Raw genomic sequence first — 16,269 nt, 5'->3', positions numbered from 1 at the left:
TCTCCTTTGAGAACAGGACTCTGGCCTTCCGTGAAGCCCGAGCTCGTAAGCTGGAAAAATACACCTCCCTAGGCGACACCCTGAGAGCAAAGGGCAATGAGGTGCAGATGGATGCCCTGATCGTTGGAGCCCTGAGCGCCTGGGACCCCTGCAATGAGCGTGTGCTGCGGACCTGTGGGATCGGTCGACGCTACGCACGGCTCATGCGGTGCCTCATAATCTCGGACACCATCCAATGGTCTGGGGACATTTACATTGAACACATCACCGGCCACCGACAGTACCAGGAGGTGTGAGCTGGAATGACATTGTGCATCAACTATGAGAAAAAGGACTGAGAGACTTTTACCATTGGACCATATGAACTGGAACCATAAAATCACTGAACGTTAAATCTCGCCAAATTAGGGTAAATCCATCCTCATCATCGTATCCACTCATTATACTCCACACCTGAACATAGCCATTATATGAACAACATACCCCCCCATATCTCGATGTCTGTACGTTGACCCGTTAACCTTTTACCCCCAATCAGGGATATTGCAGATTATGTATTTCTTACGCCATCCAATCCTAAACCGAACTTCGCACCCCTCGATAATCTGTACCGTATTCCCTGATAACCAGAAACTTCTACGCTTAAACTCTGTATCATTTTTTAATTTAAACATCTTAATAAAATTAAATCTGAAGGAGGGAGGTTTAAAGTGGCCAAGGATAACTGTAATAATCATACTTGTTCTTCTATAGCACCTTCCTGTCTTACTCTAAACCCAAATACAGCCACAGGAACTGTAGTGGATATCCCCAGTGAGGTTATTCCTTAGTCAGACCCTTTTACTTTTCAAGGTGGAGCCTTGGAATAGAGAACACGAATAACAAGTTTTAAGTGTCCTGGTTAAAACATATCATGTGTTGTGTGTTTCATACTAGCATACTTTGAGTGCAGTCTGGCCACACACCTTCTACCATCCAAGTAGCACAGGTATCCAGTATAACTGCACTATTAAAATGTTATTGCTTTTACAGAGTGTTTCAGGCTTTTTCATATAAGTTCTTTAAAGAAGGCCCTAAATAGAAGGATCCTTTAAAATATTTTAGCTGATTATAATGTTAAAATTAGCTCCCCCTCCCCTCAAAATTTAAAGTACTACCGAATATAAGAGCCTGTCTGCAAAATACTTGTAGAGCACAGCTGGGAACATAACAGAAATTTACAAGGAGAGTTCTAACAACAAAAGTGGGCCAAGTGCTTTACATTAATCTCTGTTGCAGATCTTACTCGGTTTATCAGAATGCTGGCATCTTTCTTTGGAAATGTGAGTGGAAGTGACAACACCATTTTTTTTTTTTTAAACTCTCACTGAGTTTTTAGTGAAGCTTGTGGCTAAGAGTTCCAAGTTCTGTTTTGCAAACAGAACTTTACAATATTGGTTATATTCTTTGCCAGACAGACCTCCTCTTTTATTATGTTCTGTAAAAGGTTTAGCACAGTTCTGGATGCTGGACAAAGTAGAACAGTAATCTGCAGATTTGGGACTTAATTCAGGAATATGCTGAATTCTTTCAATTCCCATTGGTTTCAATAGGAGTTGAGGATGCTCAGCACAATTTGGGATTGGATTTATAAGAATAAACTCTCTGCATGCATTTTGCTTAATAAAGATATCTGAAAACTTGAATGGCTAGAAGTACTTCTCACATGTGTGAACTTGCATTTCTAGGGTCATGGTCCTGCTGAAATGATTTTTGTAATACCAGCAGCAACGGCACACGATACAGGAGACTGTAAACCTTTTTCTTTCCATTAGGCTTTGGCGTGGACCAGTTACGAGATGATAATCTAGAAACTTACTGGCAATCTGATGGGTCACAACCTCATTTGGTGAACATCCAGTTTAGGTACTAAATATTTGTGTGATTTGTTGCATATGATAAAGCTAATAAATTGTGATTATAACTTTCATGAAAATGCATTCAAAATTCTGATTGACAAGGAATGCAGAATTGAGCTCTTTCATAGGGTGTGTCTACACTACCCGTCGAATCGGCAGGCAGCGATTGATCCAGTGGGGATCGATTTATCATGTCTAGTTTAGATGCGATAAATCAACCCTGAGCGCTCTCCCGTGGACTCCGGTACTCCAGCTCCACGAGAGGCACAGGTGGAGTCGACGGGGGAGCGACAGCAGTTGACTCACCATGGTAAAGACACTTAGATTAATTTACCATGGTATGTCGACTTCAGCTACGTTATTCATGTAGCTGAAGTTGTGTAACTTAGATTGACACCCCCTCACCCCCCCACCCGCCCAGTGTAGACCAGAGCTTAGTAACATGGTTAGGAGCCAGTTAGATTACTTCATTTGCAAAATCTGTTTTATAAATGCTCTTAGTTTTATTGTAGCAAATGACCAATTAAGCAATTGCAAAGCGAGTGCTGTGCTGGGTAATCTCTACAGTATCACAGCCTCTAAGATATGGTGATATGTCTGCACTAGTTTTCTGCTTGCTTTTGGCTGCAGTTCAAGATATGGGTGATATTTAGAACCCCGATTTAACTGCAGGTTAAAGCTGGGACACGTATCTGCTACAATGGAATACAGCATGAAAGAACTTGCTACAAGACTCTCTTGCACTCCATTAATGTCGTTGAATTCTCCCAAGACAAGTCAGGGCTTCAGCAATTGAGTCCTGTTCTCTGTTGATTCCCTCACAGAACTGCTTTCCTTAGCAGGGCACCATAGCCCAGGCCTGGCGAACTTTAGTGCATGATGAAAGATACATTGGCATTGGCTTGTGTTTAATTTTTGTGTTGTGTTGGCTTTTTTTATTTGACGTGTTGACAATGTGGTTGCTAATGTTTCTGTAGGCTCGTGTAGTTTTCTATCCATTGTAAGTTGTTTTCTATTTATGTACTTTATAAAAATTATATGTAAATTCCTAGCTGCTACTGCACTAGGGATCCTAAAAATCAGCATAGTCACATTTTGTATCAAGTTTTACAACATTTAAATCTCATTCTAGAAAAAATCTCAAGAAACTCTTCCTTAAATAATTTTTTCTTAGCATGCTTGCTTAGCCTTTGCTGCTGCTTGTTTACAGAAGAAAAACAACGGTGAAGACATTGTGTATTTATGCAGACTACAAATCTGATGAAAGCTACACCCCAAGCAAGATCTCTGTCAGAGTAGGAAATAACTTCCACAACCTTCAGGAAATCCGGGTAAATCAATTATTCTTCATCTGATAATTATGATTCATATTTTTTTTAAGAAGACATTGTCACCATTTCTAGAGCAGTAATAGAATTTGAGAGAAAATGAGAAATGTGAGATGTCAAATGCAAACTTGTATATAATTTTTTCGTGCCCTTATTTATTTTCAGAATTGTGTGTTTCACCAATAACATGCCCATGTATCACTGGCTTTGGGGAAAGGAGTTGCAGGTTTGCTCTTAAACCCAGGTCTCCCACATAGTGGGACAATGCATTACCACCAAGTGGGCCATTATTATATGTTGTGTCAGAAACTTTGCTTTGCCTTTGCAGGGAACCTGGGTTTTTATTTTGGTATTTGCTTGTAGTCTTGGAATATGTAAATATTTCCTTAAATTAGATCCCACCAATATCCAATGCCATTATTTACATTCTCCTCATAACAAAGCTCTATAACAGGGGTCTCAAACTCAATTTACCTTGGGACATGTGCCAGTCCCCAAATCCTCCCAGCGGGCCAATAATGTCACTGAAGATGGTGTTCAGAAAAGAAAATGTTTATATTGTATTTTTTATTTCGAATTTCTTAAAACAATAAAACTGTCATAAACTTTATTCAATTCTTCGCCTGTCAGAGAGTTTTTAGTGTTTGCCAGACACCTGGCAACGCTTCAGTTCTGTCAGTTTGTTGATGTTTGGCCTCCGTGGCTGAGCAGTTGAAACCTTCAGGATTGCAGCGAGGTGTGCATCGGATAGTTGTGTTCGGTATTTTGACTTGTTTGTATTCATTGTGGGAAAAAAATGATGCTGCCTCCATGGCTGACTTTGCCTGGCAATTAATGATGCTGCCTTCATGGCTGACTCTGCCCGGTGATTAGTGATGATATTTCTGTCCCTCTCCCCCAGCCAATGGGAGCTAAAGGGGGGCGGCGCCTGCAGCAGACATTGCCGGCAGCATGGCTGTATGCATCTCTCCTCCGCTGGCCACAGTGGGGAGGTTCTCGGGCCGCAGATGGCCTGCGGGCTAGGACTTTGAGACCCCTGCTCTATAACTCTAAGGGTATGTCTACACTGGCAGAGTTACATTGCCGGCAGCTATATTGCCGCTTAGGGTATGTCTACACTACGAAATTAGGTCGAATTTATAGAAGTCGGTTTTTTTGAAATCGGTTTTATATATTAGAGTGTGTGTGTCCCCACAGAAAATGCTCTAAGTGCATTAAGTGCATTAACTCGGCGGAGCGCTTCCACAGTACCGAGGCAAGCGTCGACTTCCGGAGCGTTGCACTGTGGGTAGCTATCCCACAGTTCCCGCAGTCTCCGCTGCCCATTGGAATTCTGGGTTGATATCCCAATGCCTGATGGGGCTAAAACATTGTCGCGGGTGGTTCTGGGTACATATCGTCAGGCCCCCGTTCCCACCCTCCCTCCCCCCGTGAAAGCAAGGGCAGACAATCATTTCGCGCCTTTTTTCCTGAGTTACCTGTGCAGACGCCATACCACGGCAAGCATGGAGCCCGCTCAGGTAACCGTCACCCTATGTCTCCTGGATGCTGGCAGATGCGGTACGGCTTTGCTGCACAGTAGCAACAACCCATTGCCTTCTGGCAGCAGACGGTGCAATACGATTGGTAGTCGTCCTCGTCGTGTCCGAGGTGCTCCTGGCCACGTCGGCTGGGAGCGCCTGGGCAGACATGGGCGCAGGGACTAAATTTGGAGTGACTTGACCAGGTCATTCTCTTTAGTCCTGCAGTCCTATTGAACCGTCTTATGGTGAGCGGGCAGGCGATACGGACTGCTAGCAGTTGTACTGTACCATCTTCTGCCAGGCAGGCAAGAGATGAAGATGGCTAGCAGTCGTACTGTACCATCTTCTGCCAAGCAGCCATGAGATGTGGATGGCATGCAGTCCTTCTGCACCGTCTGCTGCCAGCCAAAGATGTAAAGGATAGATGGAGTGGGTCAGAACAAGAAATAGACCAGATTTGTTTTGTACTCATTTTCCTCCTCCCCTGTCTAGATCACACTGCAGTCAGTCACAGAGAAGGCGCAGCGAGGTTAATCTAGCCATGTATCAATCAGAGGCCAGGCTAACCTCCTTGTTCCAATAACAACGATAACTTTGGTGCACCATTTCTTATTGGAACCCTCCGTGCAGTCCTGCCTGAAATACTCCTTGATGTACAGGCACACCCTTTGTTGATTTTAGCTCCCTGAAGCCAACCCTGTAAGCCGTGTCGTCAGTCGCCCCTCCCTCCGTCAGAGCAACGGCAGACAATCGTTCCGCGCCTTTTTTCTGTGCGGACGCCATACCAAGGCAAGCATGGAGGCCGCTGAGCTCATTTTGGCAATTAGGAGCACATCAACCACCACACGCATTATCCAGCAGTATATGCAGCACCAGAACATGGCAACGCGATACCGGGCGAGGAGGCGACGTCAGCGCGGTCCCGTGAGTGATCAGGACATGGACACAGATTTCTCTGAAAGCATGGGCCCTGCCAATGCATGCATCATGGTGCTAATGGGGCAGGTTCATGCTGTGGAACGCCGATTCTGGGCTCGGGAAACAAGCACAGACTGGTGGGACCGCATAGTGTTGCAGGTCTGGGACGATTCCCAGTGGCTGCGAAACTTTCGCATGCGTAAGGGCACTTTCATGGAACTTTGTGACTTGCTTTCCCCTGCCCTGAAGCGCATGAATACCAGGATGAGAGCAGCCCTCACAGTTGAGAAGCGAGTGGCGATAGCCCTGTGGAAGCTTGCAACGCCAGACAGCTACCGGTCAGTTGGGAATCAATTTGGAGTGGACAAATCTACTGTGGGGGCTGCTGTGATGCAAGTAGCTCACGCAATCAAAGATCTGCTGATATCAAGGGTAGTGACCCTGGGAAATGTGCAGGTCATAGTGGATGGCTTTGCTGCAATGGGATTCCCTAACTGTGGTGGGGCTATAGACGGAACCCATATCCCTATCTTGGCACCGGAGCACCAAGCCGCCGAGTACATAAACCGCAAGGGGTACTTTTCGATAGTGCTGCAAGCTCTGGTGGATCACAAGGGACGTTTCACCAACATCAACGTGGGATGGCCGGGAAAGGTGCATGATGCTCGCATCTTCAGGAACTCTGGTCTGTTTCAAAAGCTGCAGGAAGGGACTTTCTTCCCAGACCAGAAAATAACTGTTGGGGATGTTGAAATGCCTATATGTATCCTTGGGGACCCAGCCTACCCCTTAATGCCATGGCTCATGAAGCCGTACACAGGCAGCCTGGACAGTGGTCAGGAGCTGTTCAACTACAGGCTGAGCAAGTGCAGAATGGTGGTAGAATGTGCATTTGGACGTTTAAAGGCGCGCTGGCGCAGTTTACTGACTCGCTTAGACCTCAGCGAAACCAATATTCCCACTGTTATTACTGCTTGCTGTGTGCTCCACAATATCTGTGAGAGTAAGGGGGAGACGTTTATGGCGGGGTGGGAGGCTGAGGCAAATCGCCTAGCTGCTGGTTACGCGCAGCCAGACACCAGGGCGGTTAGAAGAGCTCAGGAGGGCGCGGTACGCATCAGAGAAGCTTTGAAAACCAGTTTCATGACTGGCCAGGCTACGCTGTGAAAGTTCTGTTTGTTTCTCCTTGATGAAACCCCCCGCCCCTTGGTTCACTCTACTTCCCTGTAAGCTAACCACCCTCCCCTCCTCCCTTTAATCACCGCTTGCAGAGGCAATAAAGTCATTGCTGCTTCACAGTCATGCATTCGTTATTCATTCATCACACAAATAGGGAGATGACTACCAAGGTATCCCAGGAGGGGTGGTGGAGGAGGGAAGGAAAATGCCGCACAGCACTTTAAAAGTTTACAACTTTAAAATTTATTGAATGACAGCCTTCTTTTTTTTGGGCAATCCTCTGTTGTGGAGTGGCTGGTTGGCCGGAGGCCCCCCCACCGCGTTCTTGGGTGTCTGGGTGTGGAGGCTATGGAACTTGGGGAGGAGGGCGGTTGGTTACAGAGGGGCAGCAGTGGCAGTCTGTGCTCCAGCTGCCTTTGCTGCAGCTCAACCAAGCACTGGAGCATTCTGGTTTGGTCCTGCAGCAGCCTCAGCATTGAATCCTGCCTCCTCTCATCACGCTGCCGCCACATTTGAGCTTCAGCCCTGTCTTCAGCCCGCCACTTACTCTCTTCAGCCCTCCACCTCTCCTCCCGGTCATTTTGTGCTTTCCTGCACTCTGACATTATTTGCCTCCACGCATTCGTCTGTGCTCTGTCAGTGTGGGAGGACAGCATGAGCTCGGAGAACATTTCATCGTGAGTGCGTTTTTTTTTCTTTCTAAGCTTCACTAGCCTCTGGGAAGGAGAAGATCCTGTGATCATTGAAACACATGCAGCTGGTGGAGAAAAAAAAAGGGACAGCGGTATTTAAAAAGACACATTTTATAAAACAGTCGCTACAGTCTTTCAGGGTAAACCTTGCTGTTAACATTACATACATAGCACATGTGCTTTCGTTACAAGGTCGCATTTTGCCTCCTCCCACCGCGTGACTACCCCCTCAACCTTCCCCCCTCCCTGTGGCTAACAGCGGGGAACATTTCTGTTCAGCCACAGGCAAACAGCCCAGCAGGAATGGGCTATACTGAGTGTCCCTGAAGAAAAGCACCCTATTTCAACCAGGTGACCATGAATTATATCTCACTCTCCTGAGGATAACACAGAGAGAGAGAGAACGGATTTTGGTTGAATGCCAGCAAACATACACTGCAATGCTTTGTTCTACAGTGATTCCCGAGTATGTGTTACTGGCCTGGAGTGATAAAGTGTCCTACCATGAAGGACGAAATAAGGCTGCCCTCCCCAGAAACCTTTTGCAAAGGCTTTAGGACTACATCTAGGAGAACCGCAAATGCCAGGGCAAAGTAATCCTTTCACATGCTTGCTTTTAAACCATGTATAGCATTTTCAAAGGTACACTCACCAGAGGTCCCTTCTCCGCCTGCTGGGTCCAGGAGGCAGCCTTGGGTGGGTTCGGGGGGTACTGGCTCCAGGTCTAGGGTGAGAAACAGTTCCTGGCTGTCGGGAAAACCGGTTTCTCCGCTTGCTTGCTGTGAGCTATCTACAACCTCCTCCTCCTCCTCATCTTCTTCGTCCCCAAAACCTGCTTCCGTATTGCCTCCATCTCCATTGAAGGAGTCAAACAACACGGCTGGGGTAGTGGTGGCTGAACCCCCTAAAATGGCATGCAGCTCATCATAGAAGCGGCATGTTTGGGGCTCTGACCCAGAGCGGCTGTTCGCCTCTCTGGTTTTCTGGTAGGCTTGCCTCAGCTCCTTCAGTTTCACGCGGCACTGCTTCGGGTCCCTGTTATGGCCTCTGTCCTTCATGCCCTGGGAGATTTTCACAAAGGTTTTGGCATTTCGAAAACTGGAACGGAGTTCTGATAGCACGGATTCCTCTCCCCAAACAGCGATCAGATCCTGTACCTCCCGTTCGGTCCATGCTGGAGCTCTTTTGCGATTCTGGGACTCCATCATGGTCACCTGTGCTGATGAGCTCTGCATGGTCACCTGCAGCTTGCCACGCTGGCCAAACAGGAAATGAGATTCAAAAGTTCGCGGTTCTTTTCCTGTCTACCTGGCCAGTGCATCTGAGTTGAGAGTGCTGTCCAGAGCGGTCAGAATGGAGCACTCTGGGATAGCTCCCGGAGGCCAATACCATCGAATTGTGTCCACAGTACCCCAAATTCGAGCTGGGAACGTCGATTTAAGCGCTAATCCACTTGTCAGGGGTGGAGTAAGGAAATCGATTTTAAGAGCCCTTTAAGTCGAAATAAAGGGCTTCACTGTGTGGACGGGTGCAGGTTTAAATCGATTTAACGTTGCTAAATTCGACCTAAAGTCCTAGTGTAGACCAGGGCTTAGAGTGTACTGAAGGGAAACCACTGTTGTGTGTTCACACTGTCAGTTGCCTGTGCAATACCCTGTTCACGCTTAGATCGGTATTCAGGGCGGTGCATTCTGGGAAGCTATCCCACAGAACATCTCCTCCTCTTCTGCCGCTAAGAGTTGTGGGAAGGCGGGTGGGGTTGTGGGGCATTCTGGGTCCTGTCCCAGTGACCTGTGATGCATTTCTTCGCATTCCAGCAATCCCTGTGCTTCCGTCCGCATTTGGTGCCATCTTTCAATGGTTTGTGTACTGTGTGCTCTGCCTCTTCGGTCTGCAGGAATGGATCCAGCACTGTTGACCAATATGCTACTTGCTCTCACTAACACGTCATGATTGGCAGTGGAGTTATTCATTAAACTACAAAGACAAGAGGAGTTTGACATTGATTTCGCCATGCGTAGTAGCTACGACACAAGATTTCTTATGGCATTCATTGAGGTGCTGACCACAGTGGAATGCCGCTTTTGAGCTTGGGAAACAAGCACTGAGGAGTGGTGGGATCACTTTGTGATGCATGTCTGTGGCTGCAGAACTTTCGGATGAGGAAAGCCACATTCATGAGACTGTGTGATGAGCTCGCCCCAGCCCTGCAGCGCAAGGACACGAGAATGAGAGCTGCCCCGTCGTTAGAGAAGCGTGTGGTGATTGCACTGTGGAAGCTGGCTACTCCAGACTGCTACCAATCGGTCGCTAATCAGTTTGGAGTGGGAAAGTTTACCGTTGGACTCGTGTTGACGGAAGCGTGCAGGGCCATCAATCACATCCTGCTCTGAAAGACCATGACTCTGGGCAACGTGCATGACATTGTTGATGGCTTCGCACAAATGAGCTTCCCTAACTGTGGTGGGACGATCGATGTCAGTTATATTCCAATTCTGGCACCAAACCACCTAGCCACCGAGTACATTAATCACAAGGAGTATTTCTCTATGGTTCTCCAGGCACTTGTGGATCACTGTGGGCATTTCACAGACATTTAATGTAGGGTGGTCCAGGAAGGTGCATGATGCACACATCTTTTGGAACACTGGCCTGTTCAGGAAGCAGGGACTTTCTTCCTGGCTCAGAAGATCACTGTAGGGGAAGTTGAAATGCCCATTGTGATCCTGGGAGACCCTGCCTACCCCTTAATGACATGGCTTATGAAGCCATACATGTGGAACCTTGACAGCAACAAGGAGCAGTTCAACAACAGGCTGAGCAAGTGCAGAATGACTTTTGAGTGTGCTTTTGGCATTTAAAGGCCCGCTGGTGCTGCCTATATGGGAGGCTGGATCTGGCCAAAGACAATATTGCTATGCTTATAGCTGCATGCTGTACGCTCCATAATATTTGTGACAAGAAGGGTGAAAGCTTCACTCAGGGCTGGAGCGCTGAGGCTCAGCGCCTGGAGGCTGAATTTGAACAGGCAGAGACCAGGGCTATTAGAGGGGTGCAGCATGGGGCCATAAGGATCAGGGATGCCTTGAGGCAGCAATTTGAAACTAAAAGCCACTAATGTTTGTTGCTATGCTCAGGAGTGCAGTGCTTGTAATGCTAGGGGGTGATTGTGGTTGGTGCAGACGATGCACTGTGAAGGTTTAAGAAAATTGCCTGTTGCTTTGCAGGGCTCTGTTTGCTTTAAATTAATGAAATATTGTTTTCAAACCCAGGCCCTTATGCGGCTCACCTGTGTGCAGCAATGGTGTTTGTCTTCCCCCACTCGTGACGGCAGAGTGGAGTGGGCAAGTTACCCTTAATGGGGCAAGAAACAAAGCAGCTCTGCCAAAGAACCTGTGGCGGCGGATTACCCAGTATCTACATGAGTTTTGTGGAGATCTCTCTGGCAGATTCCTGTGAAGTGAGGGAGTCCATCAACACCCTGTTCCGCTGCCTACACTAAGCATGTGGTGGTATGTGCATCATCTAGACACAAGCCTGCTTTCTGCAACCCTTCTGCCCCCAACAACTTATTTCAGTGATTCCCAAAATCAAAGCCACTTACCGGGGCCTCCTCTCCTGTTTGCGCTTTGCCAAGTTCTGGCAGCTGTGACTGGTTAGCCTCCTCTGGGGTAGAGAAGAGCTCCTGGCTGCATGCATCTCTGACCTCCAAGTCATCCTCTGTCTCATCCACATCCTCATCCAAGATTTCCTCTTCCTGGCTCGGTCCACTCTTGACTGGCACGTGGGCCACTGAAATATCTACAGAGGCCTTCGCAGGGGAGGTGGGGTCGCCGCCTTGTATCGCATCAAGCTCTTTGTAGAACTGGCAGCTCATGGATGCAGCACCAGAGTGGCAGTTTGTCTCCCGCGGCTTGTGGTAGGCTTTCTGCAGCTCTTTCACTTTGACCCCACCCTGCAGTGTGTCCTGGTCTGTCGTGCATCGTGAAATCTGTCCGTCGGTATCATAATTCCTATGGCTGGAGCGCAGCTGGGACTGGACAACCTCCTCTCCCAAAATGCTGATGAAGTCCAGCAGCTCGGCATTGCTCCAAGCGAAGAATTGCCTGGTGCATGGAGCAGGTATGGTCACCTGACAGATGCGCTGAGACCACTGCACGCATCACCGAGCAAACAGGAAGGGGACTTTCATAATTCCCAAGGAATTTTCAGGGTGGGGCTCACGGTTGGTCACACGGGGGCAGGGCAGTAGAGTTCAAAACGATGACCAGAGAGGTGAGAACGGGCATTGTGGGACACCTCTTGGAGGCCAGTTGCAGCGCTGTAATCGATCAGGGGGTCTACACTGGCACTGCAGCGCTGTAGCCCCAGCACAGAAAGTTGTACGCCTCTTGGCCGGGTGGTGTTTGTTTTTTCTGTTTTTAAACAGTGCTGCAGCTGCACAGTGTCTGCGCACTAAGTGGCTTAGCAGTGTGTACACCTCGGGAGTTACACTGCAGAAAGCTGCTTTACTGCGCAGAAAGTTGCCAGTGTAGACAAGGCCTGAATAATGTAGATCTTATAAGGGATGGGATTTTCAAAAGTGTTCAGTATTGGTTTAGTTCCCATTGAAGTCAATGGTAGTTTTACCACCAAAAGTGTACTTACACTGTGATGTGGAGGTTCTGGTTTTAAATGCTTTTGCAGCTTTAGACTGAAAACTAGCAGAGGTGGTAATATCAACCATGAATCATCTTTCTTAATTTCTTTATGAAACAAATGGGTAATTAAGACATTCTGGTACCGAACTAGAAATAAGTGTTTAAGAATTTAGGAGGAAGAATTTTGATGGGTGGCACAGGTGTACAGTGCTACATAAATATTCTTTGCAATCAGATGTTTCTTACTTCTAGGACGTTAGGCTATATAGCTAAGGTCAAATTCTAAAAATAAGGCCTAAATCTTATTTACATTAAGGCCTCTTTGCACTGTTCTGGCAGCGTAAAGGGGCATTTCATAGTGACCAACAGCTGATTACCCTGTAATCAATAGTCATTGCAGAGGGGAAAATCACAGTACTAACTCTTCCAAAACTTGAAGTACTTCAGAACTATGTGAGATCAAAAATGCCTAGATTAGGTTACAATTGAAGACTATCAGTAGAAGTATGTTGAAAAACAGACAGGTGTGCTGGTAAATACTACTTTGCTTTTGGATCTTCATACTTTGTTTTTTATTTTTTAAATGGAGCTCCTGACCACTTCCTTTATACTTCTGTTGCACTGGCCAGCAGCAGCTGGGAGTACACATGGGTGTAATGCAAATATATGTTGAAAAATCTTATATTCATTTGTCAAAAAGACTTCTCAAAACTAAAAGAAAAGGAGTACTTGTGGCACCTTAGAGACTAACCAATTTATTTGAGCATGAGCTTTCGTGAGCTACAGCTCACTTCAAGTACTCCTTTTCTTTTTTGCGAAGACAGACTAACACGGCTGTTACTCTGAAACTTCTCAAAACTAGAAACTCATTTTCCATTTAATTCCATGAAAATAAAGGCTTATGCCTAAGGCCTTGAGAAAGCCAGAGTCAAAATTGAGCATGGAATGTTTTTTAAACTTGCTGGCTTTAACCCTCCAAATCTTGCTTTTTTAATTCCATATTGGCATTTAGTGATAAAAATGTTTGTCATGAAGTCTGTGACAAATCTGAATGGTTTCTAAGTGATGGCTTGCATTTTGAATATAAACTAGTCTTTCTGGCAAATACTAAAAGCAAATCTGAGACAAATTCTTGGTCTAAAATAAACTTACCTTATACACCAAAAAGAAAATAAAGCAGTTGGACTACTCAGGAGTAGGTGTCCTAAATTGTTCGATTTCACTTTAACTAGCTAATTAAAATGCCTCATCCACAGCCGCTAGTTGATATAGTGGGAGATCTCAGCTGTCCTGCATTGCGGTAGCTGCTGCAGTGGGGTGGGAAATCCTAAATGGTTTAAAAAGAAATAACACTTAAAAATTTAGGGTGCAGAAACAGAGAGGGGAGATAAGTGATATTCTTGTTGCTCCAGAATAGCTTTCAACTGCAGTGCATTTGTCATGCTGGCACCACATTTACATCCATCCCATGTAACCATGTGGTTATCTCTGTTTATTAACAAATCCTAAGGTACCATATTTCCATCCTGTATGTTGAATCCTGAAGTGAGGTTAGATAAACTTTACTCCTGTTTTTTTTAAAGAAATAAATCCCACATAATTTTAAAGTTCACTTCCTCTGCCACTGTTTTTGGATCTTTCATACATTTGTGTCCCAGCAGCTTGAGTGCTATATACTATATCAAAGTGAAAAGGAGTACTTGTGGCACCTTAGAGACTAACAAATGTATTTGAGCATAAGCTTTCGACCCATCACTCTCTCAGATCTTGGGAGACAGGCGAGTCCTTGCTTCAGTCTCTCTGGTCACTCGATTACAGACCTAAAAGTGGCAATTCTTCAACAAAAAAACTTCAAAAACAGACTCCAAAGAGAGACTGCTGGATTGGAAGTAATTTTCAAACTGGACACCATTACATTAGGCTTGAATAAAGGCGGGGAGTGGATGTCATTACACAAAGTAAAACTATTCAAACCCCCCCACCCCACCCGTTCCTCACATGTTCTTGTCAACTGCTGGAAATGGCCCACCTTGATTATCACTGCAGAAGGTTTTTGTTTTGTTTTTTCTCTGCACTATTACCAGCAGGACCTTACCTGATCACTCTTGTTACAGTGTGTATGGTAACGCCCATTGTTTCATGTTCTCTGTGTATATAAAATCTCCCCACTGTATTTTCCACTACATGCATCCTATGAAGTGAGCTGTAGCTCACGAAACCTTATGCTCAAATAAATTTGTTAGTCTCTAAGGTGCCACAAGTACTCCTTTTCTTTTTGCAGATACAGACTAAGACAGCTGCTACTCTGAAATCTGGAAATATATCAAAGTGGGAGCTGAATTTTTGTTTGTAATTTTAGTTTAATTTCCAAAGTATCCACTAGATGTCACTGTTGTCCGTAATTACTATCATGGATTCATACCCCAAAATCCATTCTTCCAGTAATTATCTTTTTATAGGTTTCAGAGTAACAGCCGTGTTAGTCTGTATTCGCAAAAAGAAAATGAGTACTTGTGGCACCTTAGAGACTAACCAATTTATTAGAGCATAAGCTTTCGTGAGCTTCCTCACAGAGGAAGTGAGCTGTAGCTCACGAAAGCTTATGCTCTAATAAATTGGTTAGTCTCTAAGGTGCCACAAGTACTCCTTATCTTTTTATAATGGTATGTTTTAATATAATGTTCTACATACAACCTAAGTAATATGAATTTTTTCCTGCAAAGCAGTGAACTCCACTTTTGAGGTTATTGTGTGTGTATATTAGTACTTCATAGACAATTTGAGACATATATTTTTACTGTCTTAAACACGAGTGCTGTTAATTATGTACTGGATTGTTGTCATCAGCTGTTTCTCAGGCTAGCCTGGAGTATTTTTTCCACCTTTCCCTTTGTATATTTTTCATATAAAAACTTTCCTTTTTTTTAATGTTGTAGAGAAAAAAGTAATTACACACAAAACAGCTTTTGTCTTTCCTTTTTATATTAAGAGGTGTTTTAGTAGCTATTCACTAATATTAAAGATATTATCTCACATGAGACCAATAATTCTTATGCATGCCAGGTGTTCATACATTTCTTTACTGCAAATCTGGGAAGAACATGTAGCCTTCCAGTTGCTAATTAATGAAGTGCAATACTTTATGCTGTATAAGATGAATAGCTAATTTCTTGGGCTGTGCATGTGAAGTATTGTCATCAAGCACTACAGTTTATAATTTTATTTTTGATATTTAAAGTTTTTAGGAATTGTTAGGTATCTGTAATTTTTTCTCAAAATGGTTTTACTTTTTTTTTTAAACTCTTCATCAGCAATGAAACTGAGTTTTGTTTTTTGTTATCTTCAGCTTCTCTGACTCGGAGGCAAGTGGTTAAAGCAGTGTGAACTATTACAAGATCTTTAAAGCAAAGCCACTTCATTATACAACGATTCCGTTGGTTTCAGGATTGATTTAACTGTGTGGAAAATCCAACTAAATTTTTTTTATATTTTTCCATGGATGCTTGCCCAGTTCATGGAGTTTAATGAAAATCCTATGATGCTTTCATGTGTTTTCTTTCTACTGACAACAGTCAGAGTTTTCAAAAGAATAAAACATTGTTAGCCTCATTTTTTTTAATTAACTAAGCACTTCCCTACCCTAGGTGGATATTCTGAGACCCAGGTGCACCTTTTTAGAGTCATAAAGATTAAATGTCCTCTTCCCCGCCCCGCCCCCCCACATTCCTTTCTTCTGAGGACTATGTCACCACTACTTTGCATTTCTCTCCAAAAGGGTAAAACACTTATAGAAAAAATGTTGTAAACTGTTTATCACATTCCAAGTCCACCTTTAGTCTTTTAAATCATAAAATATTTGCAAGTGATTTTCAAAGGTATGATTCTACTTTGAAAGGTGAGTATGTAAAAATTACAACTTCGTCAGAAGATCTTCCCCCAATTTGTCAGTCCTATCTGCTTCCTTTAGTGACTAATTTTAATCTTTTACATCTGATAACACTGCAGAGCCATTCCAGCTAAGAGTTAGTAAGATGGAATCTTTTGTTTCTTGTACATCAACAGTATTGTTAAGCTCCAATTGGTTACACCTG

The 16,269-nt window shown here is 44.8% G+C and overlaps 1 protein-coding gene across 24 annotated transcripts in view; it reads left to right on the top strand.

Annotated features, from left to right (window-relative positions):
- Positions 1-16,269, top strand: part of ANAPC10 (anaphase promoting complex subunit 10) — a 301,756-nt gene that overhangs the window by 12,921 nt on the left and 272,566 nt on the right. For 21 of the 24 annotated variants that reach the window (XR_012158579.1, XR_012158580.1, XR_012158581.1 and 18 more), the window contains 2 exons: positions 1,815-1,905; positions 3,109-3,229. Coding sequence is in view for 21 of the 24 variants with exons in the window: in XM_073341257.1 (XP_073197358.1) it covers positions 1,815-1,905; positions 3,109-3,229 (212 nt within the window). In the remaining 3 variants the exon portion in view is untranslated. Of the gene's footprint in view, positions 1-1,814; positions 1,906-3,108; positions 3,230-5,241; positions 5,372-10,810; positions 14,681-15,524; positions 15,691-16,269 lie in introns of those variants that run through there. The other 3 variants (XM_073341260.1, XM_073341249.1, XM_073341254.1) reach the window with 3 other exon arrangements.

This window comes from Lepidochelys kempii, chromosome 4, assembly GCF_965140265.1.
Source record: "Lepidochelys kempii isolate rLepKem1 chromosome 4, rLepKem1.hap2, whole genome shotgun sequence".
NCBI classification, from domain to species: domain Eukaryota; kingdom Metazoa; phylum Chordata; order Testudines; family Cheloniidae; genus Lepidochelys; species Lepidochelys kempii.
The sequence above is the reverse complement of the archived record's forward strand: the minus strand, read 5'-3'. Positions and strand labels throughout refer to the sequence as shown.